The sequence below is a fragment of the Cucurbita maxima genome, unplaced genomic scaffold (assembly GCF_002738345.1).
Source record: "Cucurbita maxima cultivar Rimu unplaced genomic scaffold, Cmax_1.0 Cma_Scf00025, whole genome shotgun sequence".
Classification (NCBI taxonomy): domain Eukaryota; kingdom Viridiplantae; phylum Streptophyta; class Magnoliopsida; order Cucurbitales; family Cucurbitaceae; genus Cucurbita; species Cucurbita maxima.
Genome location: NW_019272041.1, coordinates 1,478,712 through 1,495,419, shown reverse-complemented (window position 1 = coordinate 1,495,419; position 16,708 = coordinate 1,478,712). Strand labels below are relative to the sequence as shown.

The following is a 16,708-nucleotide window of genomic DNA, read 5'->3' as shown; positions in this document are numbered from 1 at the left end:
TTGAAATGAGTGAGTAAGTTGCATCACCTTTTATCATTACCCTCAAAAAACTCCTTAAAACTACAAAAACCACACTAATATGAATCCTTAAAACTATTTCTTTTTATTAAAATGTTTGAAGAGTTCAATAAACATTTTAAAAATGGCAAGAAAACCTTTAATTGAAGAACAAACTAAATGATTGTCGCCTATGAACATAGCATATCATCATATAATATTATTAAATGTGTTCTAATGTTTAAAATGTACAAGTTCAATTCAAGTGCAGAGTTTTCCTCCTTTTCAGAAGTTTGATACATAAACAACCCAATTTTATACAAAAATATGTTAGAAACTTTAGGAATATATATGATGAGATGTTTTGCCTACAAAAACTCCTAATACAAAGACTAGAAATTGAATAGACCGATTAGCGAAAGAGTCTAGGCACTGATTTCCTAGGAATCTTACCTTCAAGCTTTAGTCTTCTATACGCTTCTCGGAGATGGCATGGCCTGATAGCTCCAGAATCATTCCGCTCAGTCATAACTACTCTAGCTGAAATAAAATCGAAGTATTGAAATGAGTCGATCTCGCTTTGGAATAATGCAGATTCTTTTGCTTATACTTCACATTGCTGTTAAAAGTAACCGAACAGAGCACTAGTCCTACATGAACAATGGATTGGGTTTTCAAGAAGTTTATACATACCCGTTTCTACGAGTTCACCAACGAACATCTTTGCTATCCCAGACACTACGATCGTCATTGGTACAGAAATCTTCTGTGTTCCCGAGATGCTTGCTAATAGCTATGATTTACAAATGAATGGAAACAAGATGAACTGAATTCAGGTTCATAAAGATAAAATCATCTTAGATCCTGAGAGATTGAGGATGAGATGGATTAAAGTTTCCTGGGGTGGCGGATGAAGAATGCATTCCCACCCCCACCCTTTGTTACCACATCTATTGTCTTTTGCTATTGGAAAATATTAAGATTCATACCCTTTTCATATTAGCTTTCTGAAATCCAGCTCTGCGAAAGGACTCGTAACGACTCATCTGTTCTTCTGTAAATTGTGAGAGAATGGCTCTGGCAAAATGTTAAGACAGGTTACAACAAGATTCTTTCCAAAGTGAAGACTTCATAATTCTGTATATAAGGTTCATTCATAACAAAACCAAAAGAAGCTCTTGAGTAACAAAAATGATCTGACAAGAATCTTAAAATATACTATCATTTTCAACCTACTCTCTGGAGCAACCATAAACAAAAAAAAAACCATTTTTTTCCAATTTAAAAGCAGGACTTGCAATATAATGGATGATGAAGCCCAGAGGGTGTCATGTTTTAACTAGAGAAGAATTATAAACGTACAAGAGAAACTGGAAGAAACAAAAACATGATAGAAGCTTAAGAATTTGAAGTACACAATCTTAACTGTCATGAATACAGAACTGAGTTCCTACCACAAATTTAAATAAAAATTAAATATATTCCAGCACCATACAAGTAATGTACAACTAGGGCAGAAAAAATTGGTTTAACGATGAGATAAAAATTCATGATTCTCGGCTTGATGACAAATAGTAGTCTTTCTTTTCATCCCTTTGTTTAAAATTAGTCCCTTAATAGATAACTGCACTGAATATAATTTTATACAATTTAGCAATTCAAAAGAAAGACAGTGTTTTAAGAACCTTGAGGGGAAACCCAAAAAGAAAAGCCCAAAGAGGACAATATCTACTTGTGGTGAGGCCTAAACGCGTTTTATAACCTTGAGGGGAAGCCTAAAAGATAAAGCCCAAAGAGGACAATATCTGCTAGCGGTGAGGTTGGGCTGTTACATCTTCACCACTGCCAACGTGTGTAAGTTCCATTACATAGTAAAAGTCAAGGGAGGAGTTCGTTGAAAGTCATGAATGAAGAAGATACATATTGACTTCCTAGCGTCTTCAGCATAGTACACAGGGTTAGGGATGACTGACTAAGCCTTGGAGTTGGTGTAAGAACATAGTCCCAAGGTTTTTATCCAAAGTTTAGGTTTTCCATGTAAATCTTGAGTGCCATCTATAATCCTTGTTTATTTTTTCAGCACACATTCACTTAACTAATCAAGAGTAATTTTGAAATAACTTGTCTAGCATACAACTGGGTTCGGATGTAAGTCAATCTATAAACTTCAGTATGTGGATGCATCATCAGTGTTTTAAGGATCAAGTAATATCCAATTAGGAAGAACAAATAAGCTTATCTTAGAAGCGAACCTTTCGAATCTCTTGATTAAGAAAATCATCACAAGGCTATTACACTACTCTTATCGGGAACACCTGGAATTTGGAACAGCACGAAGCAACATGCAATGGCTGGGTCAGGTTCAAAGGGATTTTGTGAAGTTTTACAAATTATCAATATTCCAAAGGATACACTAAATCATGAACTAGTTCACACTCTATTCATATCAATCAACTGTCCTGACCAAAGGACTAGATGCTACAAACATTTCGAACATCATGACAAGCTGCGAAAGCACCTAACGAGTGCAGTTCCTATAAATTAGGTATCTAGTTTCTGCTAATGATCTATCTTATTCCACATAAGCCTAAGGGCCTTGATCCTCCAATTTGCAAGAACTTATGATTGATGCAGTCTATTGAAATAAAATTGCTTAAAAAGAAAATTCCTACTACACAAATTTTATCTTTTGGAATGCTTGATTTCATCAACCGATACTATGAGTGACGAGACACAAGGCCCCTTTCAAACAGATATGGCTCCATGTTTCTAAATGGCTTGAAGCCAGATTGAGGCTATTCCCAACTGTATGATGTTTCACCATCTTTGGCTCCAAACACTAGAGCTTAAACAATCTCAATTTCTTCTGATAGACTCTTAGATTCTATTTTTATTATGACATTTTTCCTTGATGTAAATGCTATCCCCTCAAAAAGTTAAAATCTTCATAGCCATTTGGCAAACTTGAAGGCTTTCTAAACCTTCCTTGATAGGATTTTCCTCTGTATCAGTTCGAGTTATCACCCTTTTACAAGATTTCATATCATCGATTAAATATAAGCTCAACAGAAACTTTTCACGAACACAAACAATGCATGAGAATTAACCTAAAAATTATAATAACCTTGTCAAATAAGTCGACAGAGGAAGTATTTTTTAGCATCAAAGTTGACGATAACATTGACACTAAGCTAGCGAAACTTGAAAGAGAGGAATGAAGTAAGAACAAAAGTTAAACCTAAATATTGAGAGTGACAAGAAAACATACTGCATCTTCGCCATCTTATCTGGATCGCCGCTCGAGGGGAATTTAGCGAGCTCCACTTCGACATTCTCTTCCTCTTCTTCATCGTCGTCTTCTTTGGTTTTAGGGGCGGCAGAGATATTGGAGGAAGACGAAACAAACAAAGAAGTAGTGGATGCAGAAGGAACACCGGAATTTGTGGCGGCGGCGGCGGCGGCGGTTTTTGGATCATCGTCACCATCGTGCAAATCAATAGCGTCGGCGTCGGCGGTGGCAGCAACGTTGGTCTGAATTTCGAGATCATCGGCAGCGGAGGGGGAGTTCGGTGGAGATTCCTCCTGCTCCTCAAACGCCGCTTCAAATGGGTCCTTCGATTGCTTCATTTTTTTTGTGGAAATACTCTCCGAATTGATCGCTTTTGTGCGATGAACTAACCTGATTTGGTGCCAATTTTGAAATGTTTCATGGAACAATTTCGACTATGTGATTTATAAGCTAGGAATTGGGGTTTGAATCCAATTTATATTTTAAAACGTTCGAGTAAACTAAGAGTCACTTAGCCCACTAATTTAGACCACTATCAATATCAAACCCTAAGTGTATGATATATCTCGAGATAGAATCTAGCTCGAATCTTGAGTAATTTTGTCCTCTATGTTGAACCGACCCCAACCCTAGCCTCGATAAATAAGGATCATAAAGGACTCTCCTGAGACAACTTTCGGGAGGTCAGTTCAAACTTGATTTATAATTGTGATCGATATACTTTCTAATTCAATCTATTCCTTCGTATTTCGTTTTTTTCTTTGCAATACCGAACTAAAGACGAAGGGGAAAGAAGCTCCAACGAACCCCAAGGATAAAGACTAAGGAAAAGTTGTCGAATAAATTTCCAGCTTCAATCTCTAACCTCGAAATGGGAGAGAGTCCTGCTTAAACTACAAAAAAAATTCCGACCTCAACCCTAATCTCAAAAAGATGAGAGAGTCCGGCTCAAACTACAACAAATTTCCGACCCCAACCCTAGTCTTGACAAATGAGCAAGAGTCATGCTCAAACTCAAACGAATTTGAAATTAAACATTATAAGGTCTCCATTAATAAAAATAATAACGAGGTATAAATCTTAATTCGACAGCTATTTATTTTAATTTTACACTTAAATCAAATTTGTCACTAAAATGTTTGCAAATTGGGCTAAAAAGATATGGGCTTAGCTTTTCCCATATTCGGCCCAGCCCATTTTAAAAAGCCCAAAATGAGGCGAAGAAATGGCTAAACGGAAAAACGGAAAAAATCAGAAGCTCAGTAACACACCGACCCATGGACAAGAGAAGCAGGGACGAGAAGATGAGTGGAGCTGCAACTGCTCCGCCCCAAGGGAGACCGTCTGCGCGGCCACTTCCTCCGCCGTCTCAGGCCAAAGCCCCGCCGCCGCCTCCTCGCGCTCGTTTCGAACCCGTCGACCGCGAAAAGGTTTCTCTTAGGGCTTGCTTCTTCCTCTCGTTTTTTTTTTTCTTTTCTTCACACCGCTGAGATAAGTTCACGGTTTTTTGAATCTTTGTTTGTTATTCAAATGAAACTTATCTGCTTTTCGTTTTGTTGCAATTTTCGCTTCCTTCCGTGATGGTGATTTCAAGACTTGCCCTTTGCTGCTTCGCGTTTTTACTAAGGTGCGTTTGAATTCTTTGAGAAGCCTTCTTGTTCGATTTATCTTTGTTCTTTTAAAATTTGAGATGATTGTGATATGTGTCATGGCGGAAAATGTCCTGTTTTCGGTTCTTGGTATCTGTTTGACATTGTCGACCTGCTACCTTTTATGATACTTCTGAGTTTATTAGCGATTGTGCATTTCTTATACTTCGTTCCATGATTTTTGTTGTGTGAAGATTATGTTGAAGGGTCCTTTTTCCACATGATTTTTTTTCTTGATTGGTGCACTTGGGAGGAGTAATGAGAAAACTTCACTTTGATATTAGAATTGGCGTGGGGTTCAGTTCATATATTCACATCTTACTGCAGACGGTATACAGGATATGCTTCATTTACATTTTTGCAGGTTGGAAGTCACCACACCGATGAGGATTTTGCAATTAGAGGTAAGGAACCCAAAGATGAGGTTCAGATTTATACATGGAAAGATGCAACACTCCGGGAGCTAACCGATCTAGTATGCAGAAAACCTACACTGTTCTGTTTCTTTTCTATCGTTTCTCCATCTGTTCTTGCTGCTTCTGTTCTGTATTTGATAAATGGCCGTCTGCTTTCAGGTTAAGGAGGTTGCTCCAGAGGCAAGAAGAAGGAATGCCAAACTTTCTTTTGCCTTTGTTTATCCCGACAAGCGTGGTCGATTTGTTTTAAAACCGGTGAGTGATCGTTAACAAAAATGTCACCTGCAGACTTCAAATTTTACCTAATCATTTATCTCATATACAATTGTACTAAATGTTTAGCTGTTCACTTCCTAAATGCACTACTTGTATAGATAAATTGTTGTGATTTCTTAATATGAAGACGTTTTGATCATTCTTAAGGTGGGAACAACACATTCTTATGGAAATGGCAGGAGATTAGATGGCAGCAAGGCATTGGGTGAACTGGATTTCCAGGTAAAAGTTAACATTAGGGCTCTTGAATTGAGTTTCTTGCAAGTTCTGAGGAAACTGATGTTTCTTCTGCTATGTTTTTGAATTTGAAAAATGTAGATTGGAGATTATTTGGACGTGGCAATCATGTAGAAATCTGGGTTACATGGAAGTGATGATGCTACTATTTAGTTGGAGAGTGAGTGTTATCAAATGTTTTCTGCATTTTTTAATTTCTATATTCAAATGTCTTGTGAAGGTAGAAGAACATATTGTATTGATGGTGACTTTGATTCTGTCATCTGGTTCTAGTTTGAATCCCATTATTTAATAACCTCTTCTTATATTTCCCCAAATATGTGCTTTTAGATCTCTATGTTTTACAGAAACTTTATTTCACAAGAGAAATACTTTACCTTTCTCTTAAACAGAAGTTAAAGATTTAGTTTTGGAACTTTCGACTTGGTTTCTGATTTTACATACATTAATTATATTTTATTGGTGAAACTTCATCACACCCTTCTCTAGGTATAGTGTGTACATGATGAGTATTCACAAATTTGTACATCAAGATACAATGTTGCACAACTGCTAAAAAATTCTCTCTACAAGGCAGGGTTTTAAGCATCATAATATCCTTCATATTCAACCATGGAGAATTCTTGTAGCTTCCATATGATGATCCCTTCAGTCTTGTTTCTCCTGGAATTACAGCTTACAAATCCTAGATGTGTCGGTAGATAGTAATAGTTAGTAGCATGAGAAGTCTTTGCCTTGAAGTTCTCTAATGGAATGTAGATGAGATAATATTTGGTTACCAAATGGGATGATATTGGCACATAGAAATTAGAGAATGATATGTAATGTAGATGCATGTTAGAAGACAATAATTTCTCTAGGGGATTAAAGATGATCACAAAGTGTACCTCTAACTTAGGCGTTGCTTCCTTCTGGTAATGTGATCAAGCGGGTTTTTGAGTCGTACACCAGCTCAGTTGAACAGCTGAAGAATATATATAGTTTTTACAGTGAATAATTATATGATAAACCATTGAAAAACGAAGCATATATGCAAGATGTTAAGAATGGTAGCAATTTAATGAGCTTCATACTTCGAGCACTTGAGGTTGTTTGTTTTGCCACCGCTTGAAACTGACAATATGGTGCCAAAGAAGGAGACATTCTCAGTTCCACAGTTTGGACAAGGGCCCTATAAAAAGATTTTGTACAGTCAAGGTAGCTTCATAATGTCATTTCAAGCAGGTCATACAAGGTTTATATTGTCAAAAATGGGTAACAATGAAATCTACGCTACCTTCAAGATCAAAGAGTCTCTAACAACTGCATTTGTAAGGGTAAGAGCTAACCAAACTAGGAATGGCACAGCAGCAAACCAAGTGAAGATGAAACTGAATGGCTCTGGGAGCTGCATTCAACGCAGTATGAACAAATTTCAAGTAATGATTATCAGGGAAAGTTTAGAATTAGACAAATACTGAAAAGTTTGAAGCAAGATATCGGCTAGCTTATTCTTTAGCTATAGAACTACTCTTGCAAAAGAATTGACCAACAATGCATATACCAAAGAACGGAGAAAGATCATTATAATCATGGCCGTAGCTTGCTTAAAAAGAGTTTAGTTCCTTGTGTGACAAGAATTATGCAGTTTAGGAGATGCTGCAGAATTCTTTTATCTTCAATACTTGGTCATGAAAAAGTAGAGGAAAAGGATGAAAATTTTACCTCCAACAAGTATGTAATTTCAAATCCAGTGATATCATCCAGGAAGAAGAACCTAAAAGTAACCATAAACAAATGAATGTCTACGTTTTAAACACGAAAATGCAAACAAAGAAGGGCCGAAGCACGACCAAAATTACAATATCAAAAGTAAACTTAACATGATTCGATAGCAATTTGAACTATATGCCTATATTTTCTTTGTTGTTTAATCTTTAAAACGTAGATTAGAATTTACTTTTTTGAAGAAAAGTAAAAACAAAAATGTTATGATACCATTCACTGGTTAAATGGTTCTTGTAAATTGAAATAGATAGTTTCAAACTTACAGTCCCAGTGCAACTACAGTGGCTGGAACATTCAAGAGGAGCATCCTAAAGTAGTCCACAGAGAGATCACTATAAACCTGTAAGAAGAAAGGTAATCAGTACAAGTTCATACAAAGCCATTATAGATCTTCAAAATTCTAAATACAGGTTCATACTTTTGCAACTCAAGGAGAAATATGTTTTGCTCTGATATACGGTAATCAATGCAGTTACTTCACAATCAAATATGTAAACAATGACCATTGGATTACATACTTTCTTAGTGTATTTCTTCACATACTTTTAATAAATCTTAAAATTAGTTCTTATCGCTAGTTTGAAGTTAATTTTTATAAAAAAAAATTGGCTGAAGTAGTTTTCGTGCAAGAAAAAACATCATGTATATATGATCCAGAAAGTTAACAATAAACTAACCGCAAAGATAAAGATTTATTGAAAGCAAATGAACTATATTTAAACTTTAAACTTTAGAGAGTACATTGGCCAAAATGGTAATGTACTGATGTTATTTCCACAAATATTTTGGAAGAAATATGGATTAAGTACTTCTTTTTAAACCATTAATAGCTTTTAATCGTTTCAAGAAATCCAAAAGTACTGTAGATCAAGCATCCAAATACACATACCTTTCATTATCCAAAACTCACCCTAATTATAAAATGGGCTGAAACCATATTAGACAATTACACATACCTTTCGACTTCGGAGACTGCAACGGGGGCCCTCAGCCACAATTTCACTCCCTTCCATCTGAAAGTACAATAATTTCAAGTATATCACACGACTTTATTAGTTCCGTATTATGCTTTACTAGTAGGAATAGTAGTCACCACAGCAAAAAGCATTAATACTAATTTGTTGAGTAGCACCTTAATCAATGAATTTTAGGGGATTTTTGGTGATTAAAGGCGAGATTATATAGTTTTTATTACCAAGACTCAACTTTTTTGGGGGGCAAGAAAGATGAACATTCAATGAGGAAAAAAAAAAAGGAAAGAATACAAGGGCAAACAAAAAGTACCCAAAAGGGAGGATTCAAAAGCACCTCCTCCATCAAAGATGGCACATCTCTATGAAAAATGCCTATGAAAAGCCTGCTAACCCGGAACGAACTCCTCCAACGACCCCAAAGTAGTTAGCAAACTGACACTCCCACAACAAATGATTTAGATTCTCTCCATGCCTCCTACGAACAATGCACTAATGCGGGTACAAAACCTGAACTCTAAAGCTCACCCTAGAGGGAGATCATTTGCCTAAGTCAGTTTTTACTATTTCAACCATTCACATCATGGAGACGTTGACCTGGCACTAGTTGTAAAGATCTAAACAATTCTTTGAAGTTCACTCCTGAATTCATTCAATGTAAGTAGCTTTTCTCTAGGCTTAGGTCCCCTTTAGCAAGTTAACACACAATGATAGAAATGTAAGGTGTAGCTATGGTCATATTCATGTTTAAGACTGTTTGTGTGGATGTGTTGAATGACATGCATGGCACTATAATTGTAGGATGGGGTCCTATGTTTAGGACATGCATATAATAAGAAGCTTGTATTCTCACTTTGGCTTTGGTACCCAAGTTCATGAAGGAACGGGACATTAGAGATGAGGCACCTATAATTGTTGAAGGAATAACGATCGAGAATCTCAAACCACCAAACTAAGACTAGACGATTCAAAATCAGGATTCCTATAGTTTCAAGTTATGTATAGGTTTATATATTGGTTTTATGTAAACCACTATTATGTTCGCATAGTTTTCTACTTTACCATAAAGCTTGGAATAAGGTTAGATATTTAAGCCAAACGCCGAATATGTCTAGGTTGTTGATATAGCTTGCACACGAGGACTCATAAAAAAAGGCTTATTGTTACTTTAGTTGTCTTTTTGAGACAAAATAACAAGTATATTAAAGAATGAGGTAGAAAAGAGTGGCATCTAGCTTTCTTAGGGATAGACTTAAAGGTCCAAGGTGTCAAACTTGAGCTATCCAAAGTCTCATCTGAATCTATTCTTAAACTTCCATAATTCCTTCAAATGAGTAGAACACTCATTTCTCCATTGTATATTCATAAAAGGATCTTTCATTTAAGGTCTCATTCGTATTGTCTAACTATATAATGAGATATGGTCCAAACAAATTCTTGAGGCTTTAGAGGAGTGTTGATTGTGAAGTGAAATGCGTTTGAAAAGTACATCACGAAAAAGACGCACAAAACTTTTCGACATGGCTTTCTTTTGAAAACTTATCATAGCTTTCTTTTGGAATCTATGTAAAGAAAGAAATCAGAAAATATTTGCAGAAAAGACACGTACCTACACAAAACTTTTCGATAATGTTGTTTACCAAGCTATATCTTGGTGTAAACTATCTAATATTTTTACTTCCTATAGTGATACCAACCTCTTTGCAAATTGTGAAGGTCTTTTGCAATCACCATGGATTATACATCCCTTTTGTAAATTTCAATCATCAATGAAATTGTCTCTTAAAAAAAAAAAAAAAAAAAAAAAAAAAAAAAAAAAAAAAAAAAAAAAAAAAAAAAAAAAAAAAAAAAAAAAAAAAAAAAAAAAAAAAAAAAAAAAAAAAAAAAAAAAAAAAAAAAAATCACGAAAAACAGGGTTACATGGCTAAGACCCCTTGGCATTGTTTTGGAGTAAAACTACATTAGTCCCCTAGCAACTATATTAATCCAAGCCAAATTCCAAGTACTCTTACAATTTCTCTCTCATGCATCTAACAAAGTAAAACTGTAAGCGTGCCAACCTCTTCCAATGATTTCAAGTCACATACCCATATGATTGGAAAAGAAAACAAATCGAAACTTCAAAACCGCGTAGGAGTCAGTCAAGATAAAATTGCAATTAAATAAGCCAAGCAAATATAAAACGGTAAATAATTCAAATAGACCTTAAGTCTCATCTTCAATTCGTCAAATTCTTTATCCGTCAAAATTGGATTTCCAGATACATAAGCCATTGAGGCCTCCAAAAACTTTTGTTCATCAGAACCTGTATCACAAATTGTAAGTATCTGAAAAATCTTCAAACGAATTAGGCATAAACGCAGAGATTTGATTTTTGATCAGTAAGTACTTAGCATTACAACACTGCTGCCTTCCCACATTAATTCTTCCTTGAGATTATCAAATTCCTCGTTTGACATAATTGCTTTACCCTCATAATAGAATGCCTGCACAACATGAGGAGAAACTATTTTAGGGTGCATTAGGGAGTACCTCTAGAATAAGTGCTTTTAACAAAAAGTACTTTTTCAAATGACAAATCACTTTGATACTTAATAGAAGTACTTCAGAAGTGCTTCTTGTAAATCATTTGAGCCAAAAGTATTCTATAAGTGCTTTCTTACAAATTAGAAAAGAATCAAATAAAAATTTCGAGTGGAGAGTGCATTTGGTCATGGAAAAACTGTAACTGAACGTACTAAAAGAACTCCAAACACATGCCGTCAAGTTATCTAACATCTAGAGGCATACAAACATTATAATTTTACTGAGTTTAAACTGGACCAATTCTGAAACAGAACTTCAAGTCCTGATGTTTAATGTCTCTTTACAAAATCAAATCTTGCATAAATTAGAACTTAGAAGAATACGATGGCAAAGAGCTTCAGAACTCATGTTGCAATTTTTTTACCTGTAAAGCTTGGAGAAATTCTTGCTCAAGTTCTCCAATGGACTTCTTCTCCTTTTTGTCTATACTACAATATTGAAGGACATTACCATCGACAACCTCATCTTCCCCAACCTGACCTGAAAGAAATTTAGACTCAACTCAACATATTGCATGTACTTCTGGCAATCAAGGATTAAATGATAATTTCCTTTCAGAAGCTTCTCTAGAGGCAAGCAAGATGGGGTGAAAGCCAAGAAGTTCTCAATATTATGTTCTATTTGCAATACCAAACTTTTCATAAAACTTACAGAATCAGGCATCAGGCAAATAACTAGTTCATAGGATTAATTTCATTAGGCTCAGCAGGCAAATTAATGTTTAAACCTCGTATGCTAACTATCTGATTGGTTCTGAAAACTACAAGATAATTTTTACTTAAGGAGATACAGGAAGAAAAACTGTATCAAAAAATATTTCTAAGTTTGTTGGACTTCTTTTTAACTATTAGCCAAAGTGGTTTTAGAGCATTCAAAATCTTTCGATGGTATTAAGTTTTCATCGGTTGACATTTTCATCAAGATTTTCATGTCCATGAGTTTCATATCGACAAACGGAAGGCATCAACATTTCCATTTTATTACAAGTAAAGTTCTCTATATAAAAAAATAGCAGCAAAATATCACTAATGTGAACATTAATATTAACTCAAATAACTTTTAACTTATTTAAAAGGGTGAAATGCTTATTTTCTAACTTAAATATTTATGATTCTTTCTAGAACCATCCATTGATATCAACATCATATCGATATTTCCATCAACAATTCCATTAAATTGAGACCTTTACATTTTTGTCAATATATACATTAAAACCTAGTAACTCTATTATTTTTGGGTGAATTTAATGTCGTTTAAATTGTTTTTTAAGTGAAACATCTAATTTGTAACCACAAGAACTTCAAAAGATATATCGAACAACACACTAATCTTACTAGCTCTGTCCCACTCCCTGCAACCTTCACAGTCAACAAATCGCACTAAGCTTAGCACTACTCGTGGTAACACGAAGGGAAAACCCTAACCTGGTTGATCAGTAGTTGCCCGGGGAGGTGGAAGACGCACCCGCCGTCGAAGAAGCACCCGCCGGCTAGAAACCCTAATCAATTGGGACCTTGCAGAAGACGAAAACAGAGAAGCTGCCGGTTTCTGATTCTGAATCGGAACAGTAAGCGAACTCAAGGACGCTAACGACAACGTCAATTTGGTCGCCATGGCCAAAGGGAGAAGAAGAAGAAGAAGAAGAAGAAGAAGAAGAAGAAGAGAAAACAAACAGGAATTTGATGAGTGTTGGAAAACTGTGGCTCGATTTGGAGGGAAAGAAAGATAAGGCAATGGGAAAATGTGTGGAGGGAAATTGTAACGGTTTTCTGTGTTTTTCATTTGGCAGAGGTTTTTCAAATCCATGAAATCTGCCACGTCAGCTTCATGTGTATTTTTTATTGGTCGTTAGGATCTGAGGTGTCCCTCAATCTTTCATTACCTGAACGTATTTTGTTCTGGTCCACGTGCCGCTTTGGTGTTGGCCACGTGGGAGACTCTGACTGTCTTGCTCTAGGTGTAGCTAGGTGTGTATATTCAACCTACCGAATCCAACAAACTAGACCGACCCAACCCGAATTATACCGATTGGGTTGGGTTGGATTAACATTTCGAGTTAGGTTGGTTTAATTTTTCTGAACCCAACTTGATTCGGTTCGGTTTGGTTTTGGCCCGTATAGCTCATTAATTGATTCGATTCTGTTCGACTTGTTATAATGGAACGTTTTTCTCACTTATTAATTAAAAAAATTGTTAGTTTATATTATGTAAAATTAAGTGTTTGTATGACATGCAGTATGTAATTGACATATAAGAGGATGTTCAAGTAACAATCTAAAAATGTAATAAGGAACATTAATGAACCGAGAAATAAGTACCTCTTCTTCTATCGTCTCACCGATGTTCCGGTCGAATAAGACTTACTTTTTTTGTTAACAAATTTTAATTATAAACATCCGAAAAGACCTAATTGAGAATTTTTAAACATATTAATGGAAGTCGGGGCTTACTGTCAATTGGTATATACTATTTTTATTGAGGTCGTGTTTATATCATTTATTTATTCGTTTGTTGTACTAAAAAATAATGCAAATAATTTTATTTTTATTTTTATTTTCTTTTTCTAGGATTTTGTCTTATTCCACAAGTTTAGGAGTTTTTTTTTTTTCATCGAAAACCATAATAATAATAATAATAATAATAATAATAATAATAATAATAATAATAATAATAATGCAATTCGTGTAGGGCAAACGAGAATGGCAGCATAACAATACCTACAGTACCTTTGAAGCTGGGAAGAAGCACGCTGGTCGTCGTTAATGGAGGTCGGGCCCAAGATTAGTGGTGAAGATGTTATCGAAAAGCTCAAGGATGACGGCGACTTCGATAAGCTCCGTCTCAAGATCATTCGCAAGCTGAAAGACAATGTGTGTTCATTTTTATATTTCATTTCCATCTTGATTTCCTCTATTTCTTAGGTTTTTGTTCTTCATTTGATTTCTGCTTAGTATTTTTGTTAATTCTAATTCTAATAGTCATAATTATAAGCTAATCGTATCTCTTTGTTGTGGAATTTGTTGATTCGTTTGAGCTATTAGTTCTTTCTTTCTTCCTGTTCCAAATTAAGCACATTTGTTTAGGGTATTAAGGGAGATAAATCGATGGTAGTATTTTTTGAAGTTCTAAAAACATTGACGTTCTGTTGGATTTTGGGGTTTAATAGAAAATGTCCTTTTAACTGTAGGAAGAATTGCGCAATAATATAGTTGCAATAGTGAAGCAATCGGCAGCTCTTAATCGGGCAGGAGCTGAAAATGTAAAACCTCGGCAACTTTCTGATACAATATTTGACGAGGTTGGGTAAGACCAAATTTCTGCTGTCCCATGTTCTTCATTGTTTCTTTTGACATAGTCATATTTTCAATATAGTGTACTTTCTCGAGTTCTCTAGCTAAAGTAGGCTGTGGAGTTTATATGAACTCTTCTTATAATGGGAGGTGAAAGGTTTATCTCATCCGGATCAACTCACATGAAGAAATTTCTATTTTGGAACTCTGTAAAATCCCCAAACCAAACAGAAAAATGCAAAAATCTCTATATATTATAAGTGAAAAAAAAAAATATATCAAAGAACAAAATGTAGAGTGGGCGCTTGTTTGGGAGATTAATCTCGTAAGGAAAGAAATAGGAGGATCTTTGAGGATTAGTCTAATACTTTTGATATATTTTTTGCAATACTGTACAAATTATGTCTTCTTTGTAGTGTCTTAGAAACAGAAAATTCTTTTGTGAGTATAGCCTAGGTCAAATCTTCCATAATTGAGAGGTTGTGCTTCATTAGTTTTTGTGTGGGAGGGAGCTTCTCTTCCCCTGCCCTTAGACTGTTGCTTTTTCTTGGTTTATATATCTGTCTTTTTTTGAGAGGTTTTTGTGTCGATTGACGAGCGAAAGCATGCAAAACTACTCCCACCAAGCTACTTTGTAACGGCCCAAGCCCACCACTAGCCGGCATTATACTCTTTGAGCTTTCCCTTTCGGGCTTCCCCTCAAGGTTGTTAAAACGCTTTTGCTAGGGAGAGGTTTCCGCACTCTTATAAAGAATGTTTCATTCTCCTCCCAACGTGAGATTTCACATACTTCCTGGAAGAAAACAACATCAGAAACCTATTTTCAAAAAGTCCACAAACTCCTTCACATGACTCTCAGATAACCCTTCTGATGCCAATTCTTGAAATAAGCCAACTCCTCATCGTTACTTCTAACACTACCATCAGAGTTATCATCAAATCCTTCTTCTTCTAAAGCGCATCTACTTCTTTTCTTGTTGATTAAATCGTTTCAAAAGATAGAGAAATACGCTCACTTGAGTTTGATGATTTCTCGAATTCTTGACTTGGCGAACTTTCAAAAGCTCAGTGAATGAGTGACTTAAGTTATCTATGTTAAGATCAAATATCTTGGATGCCTATGTTTGTTGTTTCCTTATTTTATTGTCCATACTAAAATTTTCCTTATTTTAGTATCTACTGAGAGATAATAAGGTAATAATATATTTGCCTTGTCTTCAGGGATGAAATAATGAGCAAGGTTTCTGATAACTTATGGGAGATAATCAGATCAGATGATGGCATGAAAAATGAAATCACAGAAACCGTACAATCGATATACAATAACTTGGCGAACCCAAAAGCGAAGGAAGACGCCGAAGCAGCCACCCACCATGCTATACCAGTTTGGAAGGAAGCTGACAACAATGGTTCTATGAAGGCCTCCACCAGTCAATCTGAACACACTGAGACTAATCCTATAGAACCTTCCGGTTTTTCTTTTGCTGGTAATCATACAAACAAGGAAAAACAACACGTAGATGAGCTGCAGTTTATTAAACGTGGCAACGATAGTCGAAACGACATGTCTGATGCAGATAATGTGGATCCAGCACCAGGCTTTGTTTCAAACACGAAGCACCACCAAATGTGTATAGATGATGATAGCGATGAAGACCCGGATGTGCCCCCTGGTTTCGGTTGAAGAACTACATTTATGCAGTTACCAGTTTCTAAGCATTTTGCAACAAGTCTTTGGCCGAATCCTGTGCGACACAACAAGAAAGTCGGGACTAATCAACCGATCATTTCTTCTGCCATGGTTCGTAATGTGATCACAATGTATCAAGTTTGTGTTCCATTTGGTAGAAGGCCACAAATTTAGAGAACTTCGACCAGATGATTCTACTATTATAAGTTAGTGTGAGTTTTCCTTGAACTTCAAAGTTCAAACTAATAGCAAAAGTTTGTTTTTGGTGAGAAATCTTATATCTGAATAGGAATTTTCTTGATTTTTAAGCCATTTAAAGACAAATTTATAATTAGATGACAACTATGATATTTACTTATTATTTAGCAAACAATCAAGTTTTCTTTTATTATTTTAATTCACTCTTTTTTTTTTTTAAATAATAAAAAAAGAATTTATTCTAAAGATATAGATTAAAATAATAATAATTATAAAAAATTTAACTATACTTCAAAGAAAATTTTCGAAAAAAATCCCACCACTCAAATTTAGAGAAATTTC

At 35.3% G+C, this 16,708-nt stretch overlaps 4 protein-coding genes across 4 annotated transcripts; 2 read left to right on the top strand and 2 right to left on the bottom strand.

The window, feature by feature from the left end:
* Window positions 1-191: 191 nt before the first annotated feature.
* On the bottom strand, window positions 192-3,755 carry LOC111498496 (transcription initiation factor TFIID subunit 11). Its single transcript, XM_023149766.1, has 4 exons — window positions 3,266-3,755; window positions 987-1,074; window positions 691-790; window positions 192-537 (listed from the first exon to the last, which is right to left on the bottom strand). The coding sequence occupies exons 1-4, from the start codon at window positions 3,622-3,624 to the stop codon at window positions 410-412; spliced, it is 675 nt and encodes a 224-aa protein (XP_023005534.1). The 5' UTR covers window positions 3,625-3,755; the 3' UTR covers window positions 192-409.
* Window positions 3,756-4,536: 781 nt separating this feature from the next.
* Window positions 4,537-6,181, top strand: LOC111498523 (histone deacetylase complex subunit SAP18-like). Its single transcript, XM_023149814.1, has 6 exons — window positions 4,537-4,716; window positions 4,881-4,913; window positions 5,300-5,410; window positions 5,511-5,606; window positions 5,775-5,849; window positions 5,946-6,181. Exons 1-6 carry the CDS (start codon window positions 4,564-4,566, stop codon window positions 5,976-5,978), a joined length of 501 nt encoding a protein of 166 aa, XP_023005582.1. The 5' UTR covers window positions 4,537-4,563; the 3' UTR covers window positions 5,979-6,181.
* A 117-nt stretch (window positions 6,182-6,298) lies between these two features.
* Window positions 6,299-12,934, bottom strand: LOC111498449 (PGR5-like protein 1A, chloroplastic). The gene is made up of 11 exons (XM_023149704.1): window positions 12,613-12,934; window positions 11,553-11,668; window positions 10,992-11,088; window positions 10,807-10,907; window positions 8,588-8,644; window positions 7,895-7,971; window positions 7,569-7,620; window positions 7,141-7,251; window positions 6,938-7,035; window positions 6,752-6,828; window positions 6,299-6,549 (listed from the first exon to the last, which is right to left on the bottom strand). Exons 1-10 carry the CDS (start codon window positions 12,800-12,802, stop codon window positions 6,759-6,761), a joined length of 969 nt encoding a protein of 322 aa, XP_023005472.1. The 5' UTR covers window positions 12,803-12,934; the 3' UTR covers window positions 6,299-6,549; window positions 6,752-6,758.
* A 914-nt stretch (window positions 12,935-13,848) lies between these two features.
* On the top strand, window positions 13,849-16,442 carry LOC111498492. Its single transcript, XM_023149761.1, has 3 exons — window positions 13,849-14,058; window positions 14,376-14,491; window positions 15,700-16,442. The coding sequence occupies exons 1-3, from the start codon at window positions 13,951-13,953 to the stop codon at window positions 16,160-16,162; spliced, it is 687 nt and encodes a 228-aa protein (XP_023005529.1). The 5' UTR covers window positions 13,849-13,950; the 3' UTR covers window positions 16,163-16,442.
* Window positions 16,443-16,708: the final 266 nt, after the last annotated feature.

Excerpts from the sequence above, each read along its gene's own strand:
- LOC111498496 (XM_023149766.1), bottom strand. The coding sequence starts at position 3,624 with ATGAAGCAATCGAAGGACCCATTTGAAGCGGCGTTTGAGGAGCAGGAG. Across the intron at positions 1,075-3,265 it reads GATAAGATGGCGAAGATGCA|AGCCATTCTCTCACAATTTA; the intron begins GTATGTTTTCTT and ends ACATTTTGCCAG. Across the intron at positions 538-690 it reads TGGTGAACTCGTAGAAACGG|CTAGAGTAGTTATGACTGAG; the intron begins GTATGTATAAAC and ends ATTTTATTTCAG.
- LOC111498523 (XM_023149814.1), top strand. The coding sequence starts at position 4,564 with ATGGACAAGAGAAGCAGGGACGAGAAGATGAGTGGAGCTGCAACTGCT. Across the intron at positions 4,717-4,880 it reads AACCCGTCGACCGCGAAAAG|ACTTGCCCTTTGCTGCTTCG; the intron begins GTTTCTCTTAGG and ends GGTGATTTCAAG. Across the intron at positions 4,914-5,299 it reads TGCTTCGCGTTTTTACTAAG|GTTGGAAGTCACCACACCGA; the intron begins GTGCGTTTGAAT and ends ACATTTTTGCAG.
- LOC111498449 (XM_023149704.1), bottom strand. The coding sequence starts at position 12,802 with ATGGCGACCAAATTGACGTTGTCGTTAGCGTCCTTGAGTTCGCTTACT. Across the intron at positions 7,252-7,568 it reads AAATTACATACTTGTTGGAG|CTCCCAGAGCCATTCAGTTT; the intron begins GTAAAATTTTCA and ends CGTTGAATGCAG. Across the intron at positions 6,829-6,937 it reads AACAACCTCAAGTGCTCGAA|CTGTTCAACTGAGCTGGTGT; the intron begins GTATGAAGCTCA and ends TATATTCTTCAG.
- LOC111498492 (XM_023149761.1), top strand. The coding sequence starts at position 13,951 with ATGGAGGTCGGGCCCAAGATTAGTGGTGAAGATGTTATCGAAAAGCTC. Across the intron at positions 14,059-14,375 it reads TTCGCAAGCTGAAAGACAAT|GAAGAATTGCGCAATAATAT; the intron begins GTGTGTTCATTT and ends TTTTAACTGTAG. Across the intron at positions 14,492-15,699 it reads ACAATATTTGACGAGGTTGG|GGATGAAATAATGAGCAAGG; the intron begins GTAAGACCAAAT and ends CCTTGTCTTCAG.